Source organism: Panthera onca, chromosome E1 (assembly GCF_046562875.1).
Source record: "Panthera onca isolate mPanOnc1 chromosome E1, mPanOnc1 haplotype 2, whole genome shotgun sequence".
In the NCBI taxonomy this organism is placed as follows: Eukaryota; Metazoa; Chordata; class Mammalia; order Carnivora; family Felidae; genus Panthera; species Panthera onca.
This window is the reverse complement of record NC_138352.1, coordinates 55,210,148-55,232,895: the sequence shown is the minus strand read 5'-3', so window position 1 is coordinate 55,232,895 and position 22,748 is coordinate 55,210,148. Positions and strand designations below refer to the sequence as shown.

Sequence of the window (22,748 nt, the reverse complement as noted above, 5' to 3'; positions counted from 1 at the left end):
GAGTATGAAATCTCCCTCCCACGTGAATTATACTTCAGCCTGAATGATGGCTAAATTTCAGAGATCCAGGGGACAAAATGGCCCCAAATTCAATTTGCTTCACTTGAGACTAATAGGTCCTGTAAAACAGAACCAATCAAGGCTTTACTAGGGGTGTTCTGTGCTACTGTTTCCAGTAATACTGTGGGAAAGCATTCTGCTTGTAGTTTGTGTCCAGGCTCATTTTTGTGTGTACTTAGTGCCATATTACTATCCAAAATTGGGATAAAGCGTTCTGAGTTTCACATGGAGGAACCAGGAATTTAAGGAAAACTGGTAAAGAGACTTATGTGAAGAGATGACCACACCTAACAGGTGTAAGAATCATCTTCAGTTAATTAGCTGCTTGGGCATTCCCCTGTATCAGATATTCAGTGTTTAGTCCAAATTGCAGAAAATTTTATTCAAGAAAAGCTTGAGGCCCCTTTGCCCCTGTAGAAAAGTGTTCATTTGTGTATGGGGGTGCGTATGTTATTTTGTTTATGAACTATTTCACAGTCGTTGCATGCATTCACACAGTGTATTTAGAATCACACATAGAAATGTCAGTCATTGATTGTGCAAAGGAGAACCCCAGCAGCTCTAGTTTGCTCTCATTTTACCACATGGATCTAGTGATGGCTCCATATACATCAAAATCCAACCCAGAAGGTTTCCTTCCCGACTGTGCACAGGCCAATGGCTAGAAAAACACCATGAGATGTTTCAGTGACCTTCCTTGCTCTATTTGGCCGCAGAGTCTGTCTCACTGTGAGCTGATCACAGACGATGGAATTCGTCACCTGGGGAATGGAGCTTGTGCCCATGACCAGCTGGAGGTGATTGAACTGGACAACTGCCCACTAATCACAGATGCTTCCCTGGAGCACTTGAAGAGTTGTCACAGCCTTGAGCGGATAGAACTCTATGACTGCCAGCAAATCACACGGGCTGGGATCAAGAGACTCAGGGTAAAGATGGCTGCACACTCTCCAGCTCTAGTGCTCTCCGCACCCTTTCCTTCTTTTGTTTCTTTTTTTTTTCCTCCTTTATTTCCTTTTCTGTTTTTGTTCTAGATTTAGATTTCTGTGATTTTTATATTTACTTGGACATTTAGCAAAGAGGAAAAAATGGAGAGCAAATGCAAGGATAGATAGTTTTTACCTGTTGTTCTAGATGGAAATTTAGTAGGAAAATGGCCACTGAGGGATAAAAAAGTAGGTCTCCTCCCAGCATAGTTTCTCCAATAATGTCCAGGGCTCAATAACGTAGAGTCAAAAACACGTGCCACAGTCAGGAAAGAAAGGAATAACATAAAGAAAATATTTAGTTAGATGGGATTTAAGAATTTAATTTGTATTTTTCTTTCACATCAAACCCTTTTTCTGGTGTTCTTATTTTTTAAGACAACAAATGGATTTAAGAGGTTTTTTTTTTTCACCTTTTCTTTTAGCCCCATCCTCCATAATAAAGAGACCCATGCATAGCCAAATGACTGGAAGACAAGTTGCTAACAAGGAGGTTATAAAAGGCTGGATGAATCTATATGTTAGATTATTCAGCTCAACAGACATTTATTGAAACATCTGTTTCACACCTGCTGTGGGAAGGGCACTGTGCTTAGGTAGGCCCTTACAGCCAATGTCTAAAAACATCCATGTTGGCCATATGGCATCTGAGTACATAAAGGAGACCAAACCTCATCTTAAGATCCAGTTGGCCTTAGTTCCTCCTCTCCCTTCAGACCTAGAGGACTGAGAGCATAACCTCAATGGGGAGGCCTTGGCAGCCATATTCCTTCTACACCACAAGGAGAGAGCCACAGACCAACCAGAGCCTCTTCTATGGCCTCCCTACAGTAGGGTTCCTAGACCTGCCTGGCTGTCCAAAATCTCTTCCATCTCTGAGTTCTCAAGACTTTTTTTGTCTATTCTTCAAATCATCATTTAGCATTTTTGTAGTTTAATTTAGCTATTTATTTCTAGACTGTTAAGTTCCTTAGGAGCAGGATCTCCATGTTGACCATCTTTGTATCCCTCTTATGTTAACTAGCACAGTATCTTGAACATGGTAGCAATTCAGAAACTATTTATGTAGTAAAAACTGGAAGCGTTTTGTTAAAAGACGATAGTGAGGTTTTATCAGAAGAAACATCCATCAACTTTGAAGCAATGACTTAGAAAAAATTATTTAAAAAAATTTTTTTAATGTTTATTTTTGAGAGACAGAGATGGAGTATGAGTAAGGGAGGGGCAGAGAGAGTGAGGGAGACACAGAATCAGAAGCAGGCGCCAGGCTCTGAACTGTCAGCACATAGCCTGACATGGGGCTAGAACTCACAAACCACAAGATCATGACCTGAGCCGAAGTCTGACGCTTAACCGACTAAGCCACCCAGGCGCCCCAGAAAAAATTATATTAAGCTTATATAGTTGCTTTCAACTTTGGGAATCCAAGTAGGAATCCCTTTGGGACAGGTTAAGAGATTAGTATGAAGTTTTTCCCCAGTTTTACTATTATGGAAACGGGTACCAAGGTTATGTGAGCTGTTTAGTCATTTAGAATAACATGGGATACTACAAAGCGGAACCCAGGCCTCTCAACATCCTGACCGACTGGTACTTAGCCTCTGCCTTGCTTTCATGTTCACTCAGCCCCTCAACGTTTTTTCTGAAAAGCAACATTGCTCTTTCTGTTTAAGCCCTCTCTCTTAGTAATGTTTCTGTCTTGTTTCAGACCCATTTGCCCAATATTAAAGTCCACGCCTACTTCGCACCTGTCACTCCACCCCCGTCAGTAGGGGGCAGCAGACAGCGATTCTGCAGATGCTGCATCATCCTATGACAATGGAGGTGGTCAACCTTGGTGAACTGAGTATTTAATGACACTTCTAGAGTTACAATGGAGTCTCCAGTGGAAGCAACCCCAGTGTTCTGGGCAAGGGTTACAAAGTGAGGGCAGCGTCCAGATCCCCGAGGCACACATAACATGCACACCCATCCTCACCCCCACCTTCTAGTTCTGTGACCAGGGGACTGAAGCCCATGCCGGCTTTATCAAGTGGATTGGTGAAACTTAACCATTCCTGTTGGACATGCCAAGAAGAAAATCATAAGCAAGGTAGAGGGAAGGGGGCATTCCAGCAAACCCAGTGTTATTGCTATTGCAGTTTCTTCATTTTGTTAAGGGGTTTCTTTGGTGATTTTGGAACAGCAACTGCAGTCCTCCAGGGTCAAGGAAAGCATAGAAAAACAGTATATGTTATATCCAGGGACCAGAAAGAAAATTTCTTTGCATCCTATAAATGATAGCCATCCATCGTGAGATGACTACAGAGCTTCTCTGCTTCCTTGTTCCCATGCCAACATGCTGAGCATGCTCACAAAGAAGGCTCATCCATTCCTCCTCCTGTGTTTAAGTATTTGGCCCAGAGGTTTCCTAAATGGTTGCGCTGAAATCGCTGTGGTCCAAATGTGCTTACTCACTCAAATTGTCACTCTCGGTAGCACACTTGTGCACCTGTCTTTCGTTCTTTGTTCCTCCCTCCTGCACTCTTGCTCAGTCTGTCACCTGTTCATAGTCTGCTTACTCACACTCAATTGTTACTCTTTTGCTGTTGTGTTTACAGTGTGCATTTTGGATGATTAGTTGGGGTTACCAAACATTTTTAAAAAAGACATTATCAATAAATATTTTTTTAATTCTAAATTTTATCATTAGGGGACCCTGCCTGAATCTTTGCCAACCTGAAGAGAAACTATAACAAAAATAAGAAATGTTATGAGAAGAAATTGAGCTAAAACTATTTTGACGAAAACAAACTTTGCCTTTTGGTTTCTGTTATACCTTGTGATATATAATAATACGCATGATATACCCAATATTCCCCTGCACATTTTTCCTTCCATCAAACTCCACTAACTTAATAAGGAGAGAGAAATGCATTATTAGTAAAGAATGGAATGGTGAATCCCAAAATTGAGCCTGAAGGCCCCCCTACCCACACTCAGACATGTCAAATGTTCACTGAAATCGAGGTGTGGGTGGTATCATCCCTGATTTGTGTCTGTGAAGTTGTTTGCTTTAGTACGAATGCTGCTACAGTTGCTGTGCAGTCTAGCTGGTCAGTTTCTCCCCCACCCCCCCACCCCCCCCACCCCCCGCCATTTCAGCCTATCAGGGACACAAGAATGACCCTAGAATAGCTGGTCAACTATATGTCAGTGTTGGTGGTATATTTCAAATATTGGCGCCAGAACCACTTCAAAACCTGTCAACCATATCTCTCTTGTGCTCCAGACTCCCTGTGAATGAAATAGGGGGGTAACCAGGTGAAGGCTTTGGGGCAGGAGAAAGAAAACATTGAGAGGAAGTAGGGGGTTCAGTGTCTCTGCCCAGCATAGTCACCAGAGCTGAAGGCAGGTATTCAGTGCCCATGACTCAAAGAAGGAGCTTCCTTTCTTCTTCCTTCCTCCCCCCCAAAAAATCATAAAGGATGAGGGAAATAAGATGAGTTTCTCAAGTATGAGAAGTAGATTTCTAAACCCCAAGGTTGAACATCTTGTGTGATTTTTTAATAGGACTTTTTTTGGGGGGGGTGGGTCTTTTAGGACATTATTGCGCAGTCTGCCATGATCTTAGATCATCTTCTGCATGACCTAGACTGTTATAAGGCTTGTTGTAATGCTGCAGGTGCTGGCTCTACCAGCATATGTAAGAATAAAGTAGAACTTCTTTCTCCAAAAGCAATCAGATGAAAGGGTCCTAGAAATCTGTATGATTCACCATTATCTTGCATGTTAAATTTATTTTATTTAAAAATTTTTTTAATGGCTATTTATTTATTTTGGGAGAGGCAGAGAGAGAATCCCAAGCAGGTTCCGTGCTGTCAGCACAGAGCCCAACCCTAGGCTCAGTCTCATGAATCATGGGATCATGTCCTGAGCCAAAATCAAGAGTCGGACACTTAACCAACTGAGCCATCCAGATGCTCCTGCATGTTAAATTTATTTAAATCCTACTTTGTTATGCCCTTTTAAAGGCTCAGATTTCTTCATTTCCCCTTCCCTTTATCTTCTTTTCAAATTATCATATGAGGAATATACTTGAAAATTTTTTTTATTTGAGTGTAGTCAACATAGGAATGTACTTTTTAAAATGAGACTCATTGTTATACTCCATCCATACAAATACACACATATGCACACACACTTCCAGATATGGTTAATAATATTCAGATCCCCAGGTCACTCATTCAAAACAAAAGTAAAAAAAAATATTTAGAGACCATCTGCTCTAACATATTATGGTTTGTTTGTTTTGTTTTTTTTTTTTTGTATTACCTGAACAAATTGACCGTAAAACACTGATTGATTAGTGAGTATGGATTTAAAGTGCCCACTAGTTGAGACTATTAATACCTCTTTACTTAAAAAGTACATAAGTTTAAAACACCCTATTCACCAAAACATGAACAACTTGGAAATGCCGTTTCTCAACCCAAAAAGTGTACCCACGTGCAAGTCCCCAGGGACTTGCACGGGTGATCCCTACCCGTCTGGGCCAAGAACAATCAAGTGAGAGGAAAAAGGAGTGTGCAGCACTGGCTTGTATGTGGTCAGGCCTTGTTCCTTTCCAAGAAAACTTCAGGCCCATCAAGGTTGGGAGGAAATATATTTTTTATGCCAGTCTGCAACCTATACCAGCTGATGAAATGTACCAGGACTTTGAGAATCCAGAACATGATAAGTTTTGGATAAGTGGAAACGGTTCTGCCATCTGAACATAGTGCTTCCTGTCTCAATATCAGGGACACTTTTGAAAATTTAGTAAGGCTTCAGAGGTATAAGAAAACCTCTCCCTAGGAACAGCTTATTGGTCCATTTATTTGACTCCCAAGTCCCTGAACTTTATGCCTTCTATGATGAAAAAAAATTCAGAGTGAATGGAGAGATTTGGGATAAGTCAGAAGGTACCCTCAAAGCTATTGCATAAACCTGCAGGTAGCCAGGAGGAATTAATCATTGTCTGTGTGGAGAACAGTATTAAACACCCAAATCATCTCTTTTTAAAGCAGCCTTTCCCCCCTTTTTCCAGCATTATTTGCTACATCAATATCTTTTATAGCCTCTACATTGGCTCCATCAAGAAGGGACTTTCTGTCTGCCTGATTCCAGCCTTTTTTTTTTTTTTTTTTTTTTTTTTTGCTTTGACTTCTCCCATTTTCTTCTGATACCCATCCTTCTATTTAAAGCCTCCATCTCATTCCCAACGATGCTGCTGATTTATCCTCAGTTGTCTCCAGTCTAGCTTCCTCTTTGGGTCCTTATCCTGATCTAGGCAAAGTCTCCTGGGCAGCCTTGAATTCAGTAACTGTCGTGTGCCTCAGGCCATTTTTCACTGGGTTGTCTCGGACATTTGCTCACCAAATTTGAAATCAAGCTGTTGGATATGAGGAATTAAGGAGATCTGGCTTCATCCTTTTTTTCCCCCTAATATTTGGAATATGAAAGCACATTGTGCTCTTTGTAAAAAATGTTGTCTCCTCCTAGTCTGCTCTTTAGTGGATGTAAAAGTATTTCTTAAATGGTCTTTGTAAATTTCCACATTCATTACGTTGATTTAGCAGACCTATAAGTCAGAAATTTTACATATTCCTTATATCACATATTTTAGAGGGAAACCTGGCAAATATTTTTATGATGCTTTATTTGGGGCTCTCCAAACCATTTGAACTGTTCAATACAGCTATAATACTACAGCAGTCAAGTTCTTTTATTTCTCCTAATTTTCTTGTAAAATACATTGTTACCAGTTTGATAGCCCACTAATGCCGTGGTGGGGTGGGGGTGGGGGGCACTAAACAAGGTGTGCAGTGGAACTTGTCCAGGTCTGAAATTGTAGGGAAGTGTGAGAGTAGCATTGGAAGGAAGAGGGGACTTCCTGCCTGCCTGTGTGGGCAGCATATCCTTGAGTGACTGTGGTTTTGGAGAAGAAGAACGCTTGTGGATCATGGTTGACCCTTGGCCATTTAATGTTTATTGTGCTGAAAGTTTCAAACTGCATATGACAGTTGCTATCAGTGAGAGAGGAGGGGTTTAAAGGAAATGGGTCTGTTCTGCCTTTCCCTCCTTGCGTGCATGGTTTAGGATTAGGTTTCTAGCCCCATTGCGCATCCTGGCTGACGGATTCTTTCAATGGTATATGCTTTGAGCTTATGGAACAGTTTTTTAAGAGATTGCCTTCCTATCTGCCCACCGTTCTAGGATCTTTAACCACCTCAAACCCAGGCAGTGTGAGTTAGTGGAGCCTTGTTTGAGAAGAGGTGAAGGATATTTGGTTGGAGGTCTGGAGGCAACCCACCCCCTTACAATGATCTTGAACCAAAGATTCTCAAAGCAATAGGAGGATGAGGGGAAATATGGAGTCTAAGCCTTTCCTCAGCTTTATTTCTATCCTAAATTTTAATTGTAATATTGGAAGATAGAGAAAACTATGTAAGACCATATCAGTAGGGTATAATTAACCCAGGTAATTTGGGAATGACATCTGGCTGTACCTGCTGTATTCAGGTGCCCTAACTTAACATCTGGTTCTCCAGCAAAGAACATGCCGCTCTAAGCTTGGCCTCTCACTTCATACAAACTCTCCCTGCCAGGAACTACCATTTGAGGCAAGTGAGTTTTCTGCATGAAGGGCTTCTGCAGCTCCCCTCACAAGGCCAGTCTGCCTGTTTGTCCATTTTTATTCTTAGGACGTCAGCTCTCCATCTCTGAAGGCTTTGACCCTTCTTAGGAAAGTCAGTAAGAACCTCTCACCTGAGTCTGAGTAAATCTTTGGAGCCCAACAGAGTTACACTTAATTTTCAGCAGAAAAAAATTTGTTGGACAACCTCACATGTGGGATATTAAGAGAAATTCTGTAATGTGCTTATTCCATCTCTGCCTTATGTTTTTTTGAATAAGCCCTTAGTGGAGTTTGGTTCAAAAATGTTGTCTCTGTGCTTCCTCAGCCAAGATGTTTCACTGCCCTTTTAGGAAAAAGAACCATGAACAACCAAAACTATCAACTGACTCTTTCTATTTTCTATGTTTTTCAAAAAGTGTCTTGTTTTGAAGAACTGGGGTTGGGAAAACGGTAGATAAGACTCATTCAGGTCTGGAACTGGGGCACTTTGCTTCAGGTACAAGCATCTATCCTGCCTCACACATGTGAGTAGATTTACTTTCCTCTTCATTCAATGAACTCCATGCCCTTCTTACTGGCAAGGAGGGCTTCTGTTTTCCACGCACCTAACCAGAGTCCTCCAGATGGGGATTGGCATCCCTGAAAGAACCTCCAGTGCTTCTGGGCACGGTTTTCACCGTGGTGAGAGTGGGTAGCCAGTAATTGAGAATCCCCACCCTAAGAAGAGATGGGAGAGGAAAGGTGTTTGTTCACACGCATACCCCAGGAACCCAGGGAAATCTTTGAAGTTACGTGTATTTTATTAAAGTGGAAGAAGAAAACTTTGCCCCACAAAGTTTCACTTGTCACTGTTGCTTACTACTTACTTTTACTAATTCAAATCTGTATCGCACTGCTGCTCACACACGTGTTTCTTACCTTGGCCTAACCCTTCTCAGCCCCTGAAGTCACTGTTTTGTTTTTCTTTTTTCCCCTGGCACTAGCGAATGACAACCGAAAGTCTTAGAAAATCTTAACTTGAGAAGGAGTCTCTAACTGGCATGGTTTGATTAATTACTTTACCTGCCCCCACCCCCAAAGACGTGAATGACTTTCTTTCCTAGTGCTATATAATAGATCTGTAATAAGTGAAACCTTTGCTGCTACTTTTCTGGGTTTACATGTTTTTTCCTTCCCTTAAGAATAATTTCTTACCTGTGCTTCTCTGATGACTGTTAATTTCTAATAAGTGCAGGAAGAGGTGAGCCTGAGATTTCTTCTCTTACTCCCCTCCTCACCTTACCCCCAAACTACATGCTAACCTCTAACATGCACAAGATCTGTGGGGTGGGGCTCAGCAGGAGCTACTAGTGTGTTTTCTTACCATGCTGCAGCTCTCAGAGCTGGCCCCTGAGGATCTGTGACTGCCCAGGCTCAAGGGTTACTGGAGGGGGAGAAAGGCCTTCTGCATTTTGCCTTTCTCCAAGTTTTAAGACTAAACCTTCAGCTGCCTCCCACCCTGGCCACCTCCTTTTTCCTACCAGGAATTGTTTCCAGGTAACCTGCCTCAGGCATTTCCCAGCTGCTCTCCTCACCCTTGCCCACCGCCCGGTGACCCTGAGAGCACAGACCTGTGCAGAGCTCAGAGAGCTGTGAGGACTATCCCTGCCTGTCAGACTCTGCCTGAGGACAGAGATGGGTGGGTAAATGGTGCTGCGGGAGAAATTTTTACCTTCAAACCAGGCTGTTCCATACCTACACTATAACCCCCTCTGAAACCTCTCTCTGAGGGGACAAAAGGCAGAGGATGGTTGACTGGCAGGGTCTGATCCCAAACATTGCTGTGGCCTAAGCCTCGGGCAGCCATTCGGCCTACCCTGGAGCGCTTCAGTGTGCAGGAGCTGCTGCTGGTTTCTCCACCGGGCCTGCCCCAGTGCGGCTGACACAGTTCCCTACTTGGTGACTTAACACCAGGCTCCATTAGCTGTCCAAGTGACTGTTTGCACCCAGTACTTTTGGCGCTTGAGGATGGGGGGAGGGAGGGTTATTTAAAATAAAATCCGAGGTGGCAGTAAGGATTCCTTTTGCTTTAAAATCTTTGGACTAAAAGAAAAATGTTTTTTATATATAAATATATAAAGTAAATTGTTATGTAACTATTATTGTTTCCTGTATGTTCTAATTTTGTTTTATGATGTAATTAAAGGAAATAAGCTGTGAAGACTTTTCATTTTGCTGCGGAAATAGCCTGTCTTGGAGCTACGATTCTTAACTTCTTGAACCCTAGAACTACAAAGGCTCCTGAGGCTGAATGAAGGGGCGTCTTTTTGGCATCCTTATAGATATATTTTTAATACTCTTTAATAGTCTTTAGTAATTATTTAATAGCCTTAATACCTTTTTAATAGCCCTTATTTAATACCCTGAACTCCTTGTCTCTAAGAAAAACAGAAGACGTAATATAAATCAGTTTCTAAAAAACTTTCTTTTAATCCTTTGACAGCAGTAATTCAACCTGAGGCCTCTATCTGTGTAGGGCATTGCCCTTCCCTTGACAAAGACAGAATGATGGTACAGTAGTACCATGGTTAAGCAAACAAGCTCCAAGTTACATTGCCTTTCACCCGAATGACCTCTGCCAGTTGACCTTCCTGTCTCAGTTCTTCGTTTGTTCGTAAAGTGGGATAACAGCACCTACTTTATGGAGTGTGAAGATTAAAGAGATAATAATGACACACAGTAAATACTTGTTAACCTGCTTTTATTCCCTTCATGTCAACAAATACTTCAGTATCTAGTCAATGCTAGAGGCTCCTAGGTTGAGGGAGAGATACACAAAGGTTAATACAGTGGGGGCGCCTGGGTGGCTCAGTCAGTTGGGTGTCCAACTTTGGCAGAGGTCGTGATCTCACGGTTTGTGAGTTTAACTCTCTGCTGTCAGCATGGAGCCCCTTTGGATCCTCTGCCCGCCCCCTCTGTGTGCACCTCCCCCACTCACGCGCTCTCTCTCAAAAATAAATAAAATTTAAAAAACAAAAACAAATGTTATTGCAAAGGGGTCCCCTATCCTGGTGGAGTTAAGCAATGGAGCCAAACCAGCAATCAGAATTTCAATCTCAAGGTATCTACCCTGCATGAAACACCTTTGGGGAGCTCTGTGGAATTCCAGGCCCCACGTGATCAGTGATAACTGAGGTAAATGATCAATAAGTAATTAAGCAGATATTTTTAAGAGGGCACTCTGGCCTGTCTTCCAGTCTCTGCATATGGGTTTTCTCTTTACAATGTTTGAGATTTTTTTTTTTAATGCTTATTTATTTTTGAGAGAGAAAGAGCATGCGAGCAGGGGAGGGGCAGAGAGAGAGGGAGACACGGAATCCAAAGCGGGCTCCAAGCTGTTAGCTCAGAGGTAGACGCAGGGCTCAAACACACTAACGGTGAGATCCTGACCTGAGCCAAAGTCGGCCACTTAACCAACCGAGCCACCCAAGTGCCCCACACAGTGTTTGGAGATTTTTAATAATAATATTTTGAGGGAAGAGAATGAAAAAAAAGAGAATAAGATACAGCCCATTATTACTTTAAGATTTTATGTTCTTAAGTAATCTCTACAACCCATTGTGGGGCTTGAATTTACAACCCCAAGATCAAGAGTTGCACACTCTACTGACTGAGCCAGCCAGGCGCCCCCCGCCCCCCTCTCCCCGCCAGCCCCTGCCATTATCTTTTTTTTTTTTTTAATTCCTTTCTTTTAAGTTCATTTATTTATTTCGAGAGAGAGCAAGAGCAAGGGAGGGGCAAAGGCAGAGGATCCCAAGGAAGCTCCATGCTGTCAGCACAGAGCCCGACATAGGGCTCAAACCCATGATCCATGAGATCATGACCTGGGCCAAAATCAAGAGTCAGCTGCTTAACCAACTGAGCCACTTTTCTTAAAAGCACTTTTAAATAAAATTGGTTTTCTATATGGAAAAAGAGATACAAAAAAAAAATAAGTTTCAGGTCAATTTTAATCCTAAAAATGAAATGCAAAATTAAAATTTTAATTTTGAAAAATATGCATAGGAAAGGGAGAGATTTCTTAAGACCTAAAAATTAAAAGATTAAGATTAAATCCAACTACATTTTTTAAAGAAAAATAAGGATAAAGCCCCACAGCCTCAATGTTAAATAATTATAGTATTTCCCAAATCTCTAGAACTTTTAAATCTCCAGACCGTTTAAATAAGCATAGTGATTTGATAGTTGAATGAATGGTCTTATGGAGGCTTTAGTGTTTAGTTTTTGGGCAAACCAGTTGGGAGACGGAAAAAAAAGTCCAGACATTTATTTATTCCTCTGTCTCCGACTCCATACCTTACCCAACTCTAGGAAGAGGACCAAAACACCAAGAAAATTGAACAAGCATTAAAGATACATACCTTTAAATTAACTTTTAATTTTAAGAAAAGGAAATGGTGAATACAATTTTAAATAAGCATGGATCGATGTACCTGTGTTCAGGCAGCTCTGCTTGGGGCAAAAGCGCCTTATTGGTAAGTTACATGCCTCACAGGCTTGGCCAGCTGAGCTGAGCTTGGGAGGCTGTGCCCAGGTTCCAACAACTGCTGCTGAGCAGGAAGAGATGTGAGCCTGGGTGCTGCTCACCTCCTGTCTAGCTGTACACGATGCTTCACCTGGAGCCTGGTGAAGCAGCTGAAGATTTGAACGAGACCTCTGGTGAACACAGGGCTCCAGAGAACCAGGCTGGCATCAGTCTCCAACTCTTGCATTGGGATGTCCCTGGGCCTAGGTCAGCACCAGGTAGTAGCCATCTGGATTCTGCACTGAAAGCAGCGAAAAGGGCACCTCTGGAATGAGGCAAGCCAACCACCACTTCTCCAAAACCAAGCAGCCTGCAGTTATCTGTCACACCCAAGTGTTCTTCCTGCCCCAACTGGAATCTACCTCTTGAGCAAGCTTCCCTCCCTCTGTAGTGTAGGAGGGATAGAGGGCAGGCATCTGAATAACCAGAAGCCAGCTGGTCAGAGGTGCTCTGCACCGGGTGATGTCCGGCAAGCACCTTCTGCCTTATAAGATGGGGTGGGGGTGGGGGGGCGGGGCAGAAGAGGGAGGGGCCTTGCCTTCCCCTTTAATAAATTCCCTGACAAAGAAACTGGGACATTTTTTCCCTTGTGAAAATGCATTTATCCAGTCCCATTTTTTCCTGAGCAGTAAACAGCTGTCTTGTAGCTACATGAATCTGTCTCTTTGACACAAACAAAGGTGGCATTCAGATGCTTACCAGTTGATTGGGACACAGCACACACCATACCCCATCCCCAGCTTACATGCACCTTCAAGGAATCTTTTAATCTAATTTAGGAAACAATATAAACACAATCTTACCCTTTCTAGAGCCTGTCAGACACACTCTTCTCCTCCTAAAACTCCTACCTTTTTTCACCACAGCCACAAAGTATGATTCATCCTTAAGATTCTGAACCACCTACAAGGGAGAAGGGTCACTATGACAGTTCTGTTCTTAGAGCCAAACAGAATAAGCCAGGGTAGGGACAGGGAAACTGGACCTGAGGTGGAAGAGTGATCAAGGCCCTTGGGCCTGGCGGAAAACCACAAGCTACTTTACCTGGTCACCAAGGAGAATGAGGATGCCCCCAGGGCCCTGGTGGAAAAGGCGGTGGATCTGATTGGCTGGGAGGGCCAAGAGCTCAGCCAGTTTCCCCTTCAGCTCCACAACACTGAGTTCATCTAGAGAGATCTCTTGATAAAAGCCTGGGGGTGTGGGCAGCACAGGGCAGGGATCAGTTGGGGTCTGAGGTAGTGACAGTCTCATGGGGAGGGGGGTGGGGGCAGGAAGGCATAAAGAAGGAAAGAAAAAGGCTTATAAATCCGCTTATTTCTCAGCTTTGGGAAAGCCTCAGACTAAGGGGAGCCCTCACTATAAAAAGGAGGGGGGGCATCTGGGTGGCTTAGTCGGTTGAGCGTCTGACTTTGGCTCAGGTCATGATCTCATGGTTTGTGGGTTCCAGCTCCGAATCAGGCTCTGCTGACAGCTCAGCCTAGAGCCTGCTTCGGATTCTGTGTCTCCTATACCCCTACCCTGCTGGCACTCTCTGTGTGTGTCTCTCTAAGGGGGAGGGACACCTACATATGAATGAAACCCAAACACAACAACAAGATTATAATCTTCTAATCCCACATACTAACAATGACAAAATCAGATGGGGTTGGGGATTAGAACATGGAAAAATAAACCCAGGAGACACAGTGGAAGGAGAGAACTAATCTGGTGATGGAAGATGGGAATGCCAAGGAGGGCATCTTGGGTCCCAGGAATGATGAAGCATCACCCTCTCCCCAGGCCAGAAGAGGTTTCATGCAGCCACACCTGAATTTCTTGCCTTCTAGAGAGAGGCCAGAACTCACCTGAGTCAGGGTTCTTAGGAACCTCATTCTCTTGCCTAGAGGCCTCCTGAGCCACATATAAAGTCAGCCGGTGACGGATGGGCCTGGGCCAAGAAAACAGTGTACGTATCAGCACTTCATACCTAAAGTAACAGCCCCCTCCCTGGGAGGGACCCCGCCTCCTCTCAGGTCTCCAGGGAGGGAGATCACCAAGCGTTTCTTAAGCATTTAATGAATGCTGAACCCTGAGAGGAGAGAAGATGAGAAAAATCCATCTCTGTCCTCAGAAACTGAGTGATGCAAATGGGATGCCTACAGAAAAAGAAGATCCTAAGAGCCTAACTTTAGCCCATCCCTGCCAGTCTGGCTCTGTGACTGGTAGGTCACAGAGGTAGGTCACTGTCCTTGGGCCTGAGTTTCTTCCTCTGTAAAACGAGTGTGTGGGACTAAGTGGTCTTTAAGGTACCTTCCAGCTTGAACATTCCATGAGACACAACCACAAGCTGAACTTGGTAAATGCCACTACAGAGGGAAAGAGATCCTGGTTGGCCGTGCCCAGCACCTGGCTCTAAGAGTATTGAAAAGGCGGATCCCATCGGCAGCCCCACATATCTGGATAAGGTCCCGGCGGGTAAGCTTCAGCAGATCAGTGCCTGCAGAATCAGACAGGGCCAGATTTGGGGAAGGGTCCCAGGATCGAGGATGGCAAGGGACACAGTCCAACATTAGTCTACAAATAACCCTATTATGTCCAGACATGGGGGTCAAACTTGGATTCAAATCCCCGTTTTGCCACTTGCTTGTTAGCTGTGTGTCTTTGGGCAAGTTGTTTAACCTCTCCGAGCCCTCTCCTTATGGGTAGTATATAAATTATACGGGATAATACATGAGAAGAGAGCCTAGCAGGCATAGTGCCTGGCAACTCTTAGTCCCAACTAAAAGTTAGCTGAAGAACACACAGCAAGCCAGGACCATAGGCAGGCTTCCTGCCTGAGTGTTCTGCCCTCAGTCCCCCACAGGTACGGTCCCTGCCAGATGCCAGCCTCACCAGTGAAGTTGGCCAGCATCCGGCAGTAGCTGGAGAACCGGTGCCGGTGCAACCACTGCTGTGTCTCTAGGATGGAGGCTCCAGGGCTCAGATCCTGAGGCATAAAGAGGGCAGTCCAGGTACCACCATGGACCCATGGACTTGAGAGCAAGGGGTAGGAGAAACAGCCCTTGCCCTTGGGGGCCCCAAGTCTGAGAGCCTAGGCTCATCCTGTGAGTGGCAAGTGCCCAGTCCTATGGGGAAGTTTTGCCATCTGTGGCCATACAACCTCTGTCCACCAGGGGGCAGAGCCACCCTATTCTGGAGAGTGCGATAAAGCCCTGAGAAGGGTTTGAGATAGAGGTTGGGGGACTGGAAAGCGAAGACGCACCTCAGCGGGGCTGCCCCCCAAAGTGTCCAAGGCGAACGGTGGGGAGGAGCAGAGCCTGTGGGGGGAGCAGAGAGACAGCAGTGCAGCCGGTCTCCAGCCCCACCCACCCTTCCCTGGCGTGCAGAGCTTGCTGGTGTTACCCAAAGGGCACAGAGCTGAGCCTCTTCCCCTCAGCTGCGCCCTCAGTCCTGCCCCTCCCCGGATGCCCGGGCTGAGGAGCCCTTCTCTTCACGCTGGCCCCAAAGGGCTGAGAGGCGCCCATCCCGCCTCACCTCTCCGTGGACAGGAGCTTGCAGGCGTGGGGAGAGGTGAGGGCAAGAGGGCTGAGAGGCGGGTGGGGCCCTGCACTGGGATCTGGCCACGGTGAACACTGTGGGCAAACAAGCAGCAAGGTTCAGCCCAGACATTCCGAGGGCATTGGTGGCTGTTCCCTCACCTCTCGCCGATTGAGAGCTGACAAGGGGCCTGCCTGGGGCCAGACTTGGTCCTTGCTCTAGGAGTCCCTGACAAGTAGACCAAATTCCGCTCAAAGCGAGAGAGTAAACCAGCCTGCCGGTCTGGCTGGGGAAGCTGGGGGAGGCTTCCAGGAGCAGCAGCAGGAAGGGAAGTGCTCTGGGCAGAGGGGGGCAGAAGCGGGGTGGGGCGATGGTGGGTGCAGGAGAAGCAGCCTGGAAGAAGTTAAGTGCCTGGGTCTTGAACAACAGACGGTGCAGCGTGTCCTTGCAGGTAACGGGTGGAATCACTGGGGGATGTGATGATCCTGGAGCAGCCACAGCCCTCGGGCCTCAATTTCCCCATGTGTCCAATGAGGATCCTTCCTCTAAACCCGCGCTCCTGCCCCCACCACCAAGGCACACACCTCCAGGAAGACCGTAGTCTCACTGGCAGCCTGATACTTGTCTCTCTCGTGCAGGGGCTGTTTCTCAATCTTCTCCCGGTCTGTTTTCAGCTTCCGGTCAGCTCCTTTGGGCTACAGGAGAGTGACAAGGGAAGCGCAGAGCAGCCCCCCCACCCCTTTACCCGCCCACTTCCCCGTTGCGGATGGGGCTCTAAGAAAGAAATCAAGCCCCATCCCTCTGTTGTACAGAGAAGGGAACTGCGGGCTGAGGGGACGCAGCAAAGCAGGACTGGCATCCACACAGCCAGCCAGGCAGGGTGACGGTCCTGAGAGAGAGGGGGCAGGAACTGCCTGTACCTTGAACACCTTGATGAGGCAGCCAGCTGAGTGCAGGTGCTCAGGCGGCAGCTCCTTGTCACTGGGCCTGAAAGTGTCAATCTGGAGGCGGAAGGGGACACCTTTCTCTCCACCTTTTTTCCGAGGAGTGAACTCGGTGCTGATGCAGTGAACCTGAGGCGAAGAAGCAAAGAGAAAGCAGGGTGATCACAATTCCCACCCAGTTCAAGAAAGCTCACCTAACACTTGTTACCTGCCTGTCACCTGTCAGCCTCTTACCACAGCAACTTGCCATCCCCAACCAGAGTTTGTTTCTGACAGCATAACTTTATTAGTTTCTTTCCCTTGTTCAAAATCCTTCAGTAGCTCCCCATGGTTATGGGTTGAGAAGCAAAGCTCCTCACACTCATGTTGGAGCACCTTAAAGAATCAAGTCAAGCCTTTCTTCATGGCTGCTCTCTCTCACCCATCAATGAACACACTGCCCCACCTAGCCAGCCTAATCATGACGCCCAACACACTTGCATGGTTCTTCTTAGAATCTTCTACCTGGAAAGCTCTGCCCGCTCACATATAAGCCAACAGGTCCCATTCCAGGGTAGAGTTGCCAGTTAAAATACAGATGCCCAGTTAAATTTGAATTTCAGATGAACAAGAGATAAATTTTTTTTTAGCGTAAATATGTCCCAAATATTTCATGGGACATTCTTCTACTAAAAAGTTCTTTATCCGAAATTCAAGTTTAACTGAGCGTCCTGTATTTTATTTGCTAAATCTAACAGCCTACTCCAGGAAGCCTTCCTGGCTTCCACCGCACGCAGCCTGCAGCCTCTGTGTTCTGCCTGGTCCCAGGATTCCAAGGGCAAGCGGGGTCTTCCCCTCTGTTCACCCCCACTGCCCACTATAGCCCTCCCACAATCCTGCAAAGAACAGTTAAAGGGTCCAACTTCACAGGTAGGGAAACGAAGCCTCCCAGAGATCATGTGACCTGAGCAAGGTCACATGAGGGAGTGGTGGAAGTGAAATTGTGCCACATCTGCCTGACTTCCCAGTCCAGGTGCTTAGACCATAGTGAGCACTCAAAAAAGTGACATACGGGTGACTTTTGACAATATTGTTAGATTATAAAGGGAAATCTATTCAAGGAAATATAGAGAATGCTGAAGCCGGGTAAAGAAGAATACAGGCTCCCCCCCGCCCCCCCCCCCCCCCCGCCCCCGAGACAGACTGTTAACATTCAAGGATTGTTTCTTCCTCTGTCTTCTCTGGGCAAGAAAAAGGGAAAGAGAAATATAACTTGTGTATACACATACATGTTTTTATTTTTGTAAAATGGAATTCAAACTTTAAATACAAGTTTGTCTTCTGTCTCTTTCCTTCTAGGAAAGCAGTTTCTCTAATAACTTAGACATCATTTTACTGGCTACATAATTTCCATTGTAAGTCTTCCCTAAAACTTATGTAAAAATCAATCCTCTTCCAAAAAAAAGCAATTATCTTCCCATGGGCAATTAAAATCTTTTAATATGAGAAAGAGTGGTTCTATGAAGAGCTGGTCAATATATCTTTGTGTACTTATTGAACGCTGCTGCAGGATAACTTTTTGAAATGGAACGACTGGGTAAAAGAGTAGAAACATAAAACATAAAATTTAATAAATTTTGCCCAAGTGCCACTCTACCCACAGAATGAGTGCACTAATTAAGTCTTTGCCAGTCATATATATATGTGTGTGTGTGTGTGTATATATATATATATATATATATATACACACACACACATTTTAATTAGAATTTTCTTTTTTATATAATTTTTTAAAGTTTATTTATTTTGAGAGAGAGAGAGAGAGCGTGCGTGCACACGTGAGTGGGAGAGGGGCAGAGAGATGTGGAGAGAGAGAATCCCAAGCAGGCTCTGTGCTGCCAGCACAGAGCCCAACATGGGGCTCCATCCTAGAAATGATGAGATCATGACCTGAGCCGAAATCAACAGTCAGATGCTTAACTGACTGACCCACCCAGGTGTCCCTAATTAGCATTTTCTGAGGTTGCACTGTCTACATTTATTGGCAATTTGTATCCTTGTATAAATTGTCTGCTTGTACCCTTTGCCCGTTTTTCTGTTGAACTTTCATCTATGTTTTCTTGTTGATATATGAGAACTTTTTATATATTGAGGCTCCAACACATTATATGTAATTTATGGCAACTGTTTTTCCCACTTAATGTCTCCTTTTAATTTTCCCTATGTATTGCAGACCAATGACTTTTTATGAAGCTAAATTCTATCCTGAGTTCTGTAGCTTCTTCCATTGCGTTCAGCTTTAACAAGTGTTTCCCTGCGGTGAGAGTCAATAAACATTCAGCCATATTGTATCCTCCAGGTGCTTTCCGGAAGTGGTCTATTCGTGTCCCTTCACCCCCAAACTCACCTTCCTTTCCCACCTGAGCTGCTGCCACTCCCGTCTGACCTCCAGACTCACCTGCAGGAAGAGGGAGGTCCTCTTGGTCGGGTCCCAATGAAATTCCACCGTGTTGAGCTGTGAGGGCAGCACTTGGGGCTCTATCACCCCCACGGACAGTGGCACATCTGCAGGCACAGGATGGCGAGCAAGGAGCAAGCCTCAGCCGTCCCCATCCACAAAGCCTTCCAAGCCGGAAAGCGGCCCTGAAGGCTCCCCCGTCCCTCCCCATTCACCGATGTCCAGGATGCGGTCCCCTGGCCGGCTCCACCTCCACCCATCCAGCTGTTGCTGCTCCGTGTACTGCAGGCGCCGGTCATGGAAAACCACACGCACCACACTCTGTGAGCACAGGAAGGCAGGGCTCACGAGTCAGAGGGTGCTTGGGCATTCGGGAACCAGTTCCCACAGCGGGCGTAGGCCAACCATCCCACCCTCGCCCCCACCTTGCTTCCCAGCCTCAGGGCCCACAAGCACTGAGATCGCCAGGTCTGTGTCCAGATGCCCAACTGCCACTCTCAAGCTGTGAGACTGGGGGAGTAACCTAGAGACCCTGAGCCTCAGTTTCCTTATCTGTGAAATGGGTGAGTTACTCCCTTCCCACTCTTAGTCACTCTGTTTCTTTTCTTGCAGCACTTTTCAATTTGCAATTGGGAAATGAATGTGTAATTGCATATAATTTGTGTAATTAACATGCCTGTCTCAGTAGAATGCAAGCCCCCTGAGGAAGGGAACTACATCTGCCTCTTTACTGTTGAATCTCTAGCTCATAGAACAGTTTCTGGCAATGAATTGGGGCTAAATATATACTTTTTTTTTTTTTTTGGACAGAAGGACTCATGCATGTGAATAATGCTATGTAAATGTATTTCTCAATCCCGGATCTGCTACTTTGTGTCCTTGAGAAAATACTTAACCTCTCTGTGCCTCCTTCCTCAACAACTCCTGCCCACCAATGTGCTGCTGTGAAGGTAAAATTAAAAGGTGGACTTGAGAGGTTCTGCTTGACAGTGACATCACTGTGATGACATTGGCTTCCTGCCCAGATGGACAGTCATACCCAACCCTTGCCAGTTCTGGAGGGGAATGCACCTACCTTCAACAGCCGGGCCCACTGGGTAGTATCACCCAGCTTGGGGTTGCAGAGCATCTGCACCTCATAGGACTGGCCTGGGAGAGATCAAGGGGATGTGCGAGCCCCACTCTGCGGGCAGAGATGGTGCCTGCCATTCCCATCCCGCACTGGGCTCGGCCTCCAGAGCTTGCTGCCCCACTAAGCCCTCTCCTTCCCCAGGCCCAGCATACCCTGGTTCAGGTAGGTGAGGGTCTCCTCCTGCTGCTTCACTGCCGGCGAGGTGGCTGCACAGAGCACATACTGGAAGGCGGGGCAGGGAGGCTCCGAGCTGGGGATGTTGTGCAGCTCTTCCTGCTTCAGGTAGGGCAAGGGCAAGGACTCCCTGCCAGGGGGAGGAGAGTACCTCCGGCTTTCCGCCTTGTCCATCCCTTCCCCTGTGGGGCTTTGACTCTGCCTGCCATATCCTCCAGAGAGCCAAGGCACCCCAGCAGCAGCCAGGGCCTGAGAGTCCCCCATTCAACTCCTCTGGCTCCTGGGAAATCTCCTTTAAGGTGCACATTTAAATTTTTTTTTTTAACGTTTATTTATTTTTGAGACAGGGAGAGACAGCATGAATGGGGGAGGTCAGAGAGAGAGGGAGACACAGAATCCGAAACAGGCTCCAGGCTCTGAGCTGTCAGCACAGAGCCCGACGCGGGGTTCGAACTCACAGAGTGCGAGATCATGACCTGAGCCAAAGTCGGACGCTCAACTGACTGAGCCACCCAGGCGCTCCTAAGGTGCACATTTCAGATACTACCAAACATCTACAAAAATCTGCCCTCGGGGCGCCTGCGTGGCTCAGTCGGCTAAGCATCAGGCTCTTGATTTCAGCTCAGGTCGTGATCTCGAAGCTCATGGGATTAAGCCCCGAGTCAGGCTTTGTCCTGGCAGGACCTGCTTGGGATTCCCTCTCTCTCTCTGCTCTTGCCCTGCTCGCACTCTGATGTTAAAAAAAAAAAAAAAAAAAAAAAAAAAAAAAAAAAAATCTGCCATCACTTATTTGTTTGCAGTCTCAGGGCTTGTCTGATACCAAGTAAATGCCCAACAAAAGTGCCCCGAGAGGGTGGGTGGTCAGGGTGTTTTGAGATGTCCTAGGATCCACTAAACACCAGGTGTCCCAGGATCCACTTCTCCACCCCCAAAGGAGCCCAAGAACAGGAAGCCCACCCCCCTTGTCTTCAAACAGATGGCCCTACCTGCCCATTGCAACTCAGACCAGGCCCTTCCTTGGAATCTGCGGGGAGGGGTTCAGGCCCTTACCTGAGTAAGCCACTTGGAGGCCCGGGGTACAGTTCCCCAGGGCTGGGCCACAGGTGCTCTGGCTGGTTGTGCCAAAATAGCATCTTGGAAAGGGAGCAGAGCCAGCTGTGTGACAGAGACTTCGGCACTGGGCTGGGCTGGACCCACTGGACTATCCACCTTTATACACACAAGCAAACCCACGAAAGGGTGGGGCAAGGCTGGGAGCCTCTTATTGGCTGAGCACCCAGGGCTCTAGGAAACATGGGACCTTTCAGGCAGCCCAAGCTGGGGGGAATCAAGAAACGGTGTGCCCAGGGCTCCCCACCAATCATTAACTCAAAGGGGATATGGTGGTGCAGCAAAACAAAGTCTCAGGGATGGACATCCACTCCCCACTGTTCCCCAAGAGTCTCGGGGGCACCGAGGGGCACCCTCGGGCTTCAAGATTGGTCCTAGATCCGTAAAACATGTAGAATCCTGGAGACTCGTGGGCCTGGACCCCTCACATGACCCTGTGAGAGGAGCCTGACCACTGGAGGGGACAGAAGAAGCAGATACAGAGCATTGCATGGACCTACAAAAGGGCTTTATCCCCATCGGCCTCCCCCTTCTCCCCCACTTGCCCCCTAACACACACACACACACACACACACACACACACGCACACACACAGGTGCAGTGATGGCAAGACACCTGTCCTTTCGCTGGGGGCTGCCTGACTAGGGGACTGCAGTTTACAGAACATAGTCCAGCTTGCTGTGGAAACAACTCAGTGGTGCTAGAAGGGAGAGCCCATATGTGGGGAGGCAGGTGTGTGTGTCTGGGCCCCCTCCCAGGGCAGTAGAAGGAGAGGAGTCCCAGTCAGGCTGGTGGCTTTGCCCCCCTTCTGCCCCAGGGGCATGGGGTGGACTGTGTTTATAGACAAATAAGGTCTGCCTGGGGGACAGTTTCCTTCCCCACACTCAGTCCCTGTTGTCACTGTACACAGGTCCCTGGGCCCACCCCCCACTACTGTGTTTGGTATAAACAGATAAGGGCTTTGCAAAGAGCAGAGACAACCCTCTAAAGATGTGGTCTGACCTCATGTGACCCTAGCTATCCAGGTTTTGTAATTCTGGGGGGCCTACCTGAGAGAGAGAGAAAACCAAAGAGTACCCCCTCCAACACCAGGCAGGGCACCTCCATATATGCTTTCTCCTCCCATGAAACCAGACAAAAATGGAAGTGGAGAGGAAAAGGGGCGGG

General features: G+C 46.4%; 2 protein-coding genes across 4 annotated transcripts in view; one reads left to right on the top strand and one right to left on the bottom strand.

The window, feature by feature from the left end:
- Nucleotides 1-9,839, top strand: part of FBXL20 (F-box and leucine rich repeat protein 20) — a 100,197-nt gene extending 90,358 nt beyond the window's left edge. For all 3 annotated transcript variants that reach the window (XM_078437195.2, XM_078437196.2, XM_078437197.2), the window contains 2 exons: nt 777-989; nt 2,755-9,839. In XM_078437195.2, coding sequence (XP_078293321.1) covers nt 777-989; nt 2,755-2,862 — 321 coding nt within the window. In that variant the 3' untranslated portion in view covers nt 2,863-9,839. The remainder of the gene's footprint in view (nt 1-776; nt 990-2,754) is intronic.
- Nucleotides 9,840-12,407: 2,568 nt separating this feature from the next.
- Nucleotides 12,408-20,735, bottom strand: LOC132687725 (transcription factor CP2-like protein 1). Its single transcript, XM_060646207.3, has 14 exons — nt 20,450-20,735; nt 20,241-20,314; nt 19,381-19,486; nt 19,166-19,272; nt 16,705-16,857; nt 16,369-16,479; nt 15,782-15,879; nt 15,510-15,564; nt 15,140-15,233; nt 14,654-14,744; nt 14,113-14,195; nt 13,313-13,458; nt 13,120-13,171; nt 12,408-12,509 (listed from the first exon to the last, which is right to left on the bottom strand). The coding sequence occupies exons 1-14, from the start codon at nt 20,733-20,735 to the stop codon at nt 12,472-12,474; spliced, it is 1,494 nt and encodes a 497-aa protein (XP_060502190.2). The 3' UTR covers nt 12,408-12,471.
- Nucleotides 20,736-22,748: the final 2,013 nt, after the last annotated feature.

What these genes read in the sequence shown, in the direction of transcription:
- LOC132687725 (XM_060646207.3), bottom strand. Translation starts at nt 20,735, where the DNA reads ATGGGGGACTCTCAGGCCCTGGCTGCTGCTGGGGTGCCTTGGCTCTCT. An exon ending in GGACCTCCCTCTTCCTGCAG is followed by an intron (nt 16,858 to 19,165) that starts GTGAGTCTGGAG and finishes TCTTCGCCTCAG; the next exon opens with GTTCACTGCATCAGCACCGA. An exon ending in AGACTACGGTCTTCCTGGAG is followed by an intron (nt 15,880 to 16,368) that starts GTGTGTGCCTTG and finishes GTTTGCCCACAG; the next exon opens with TGTTCACCGTGGCCAGATCC.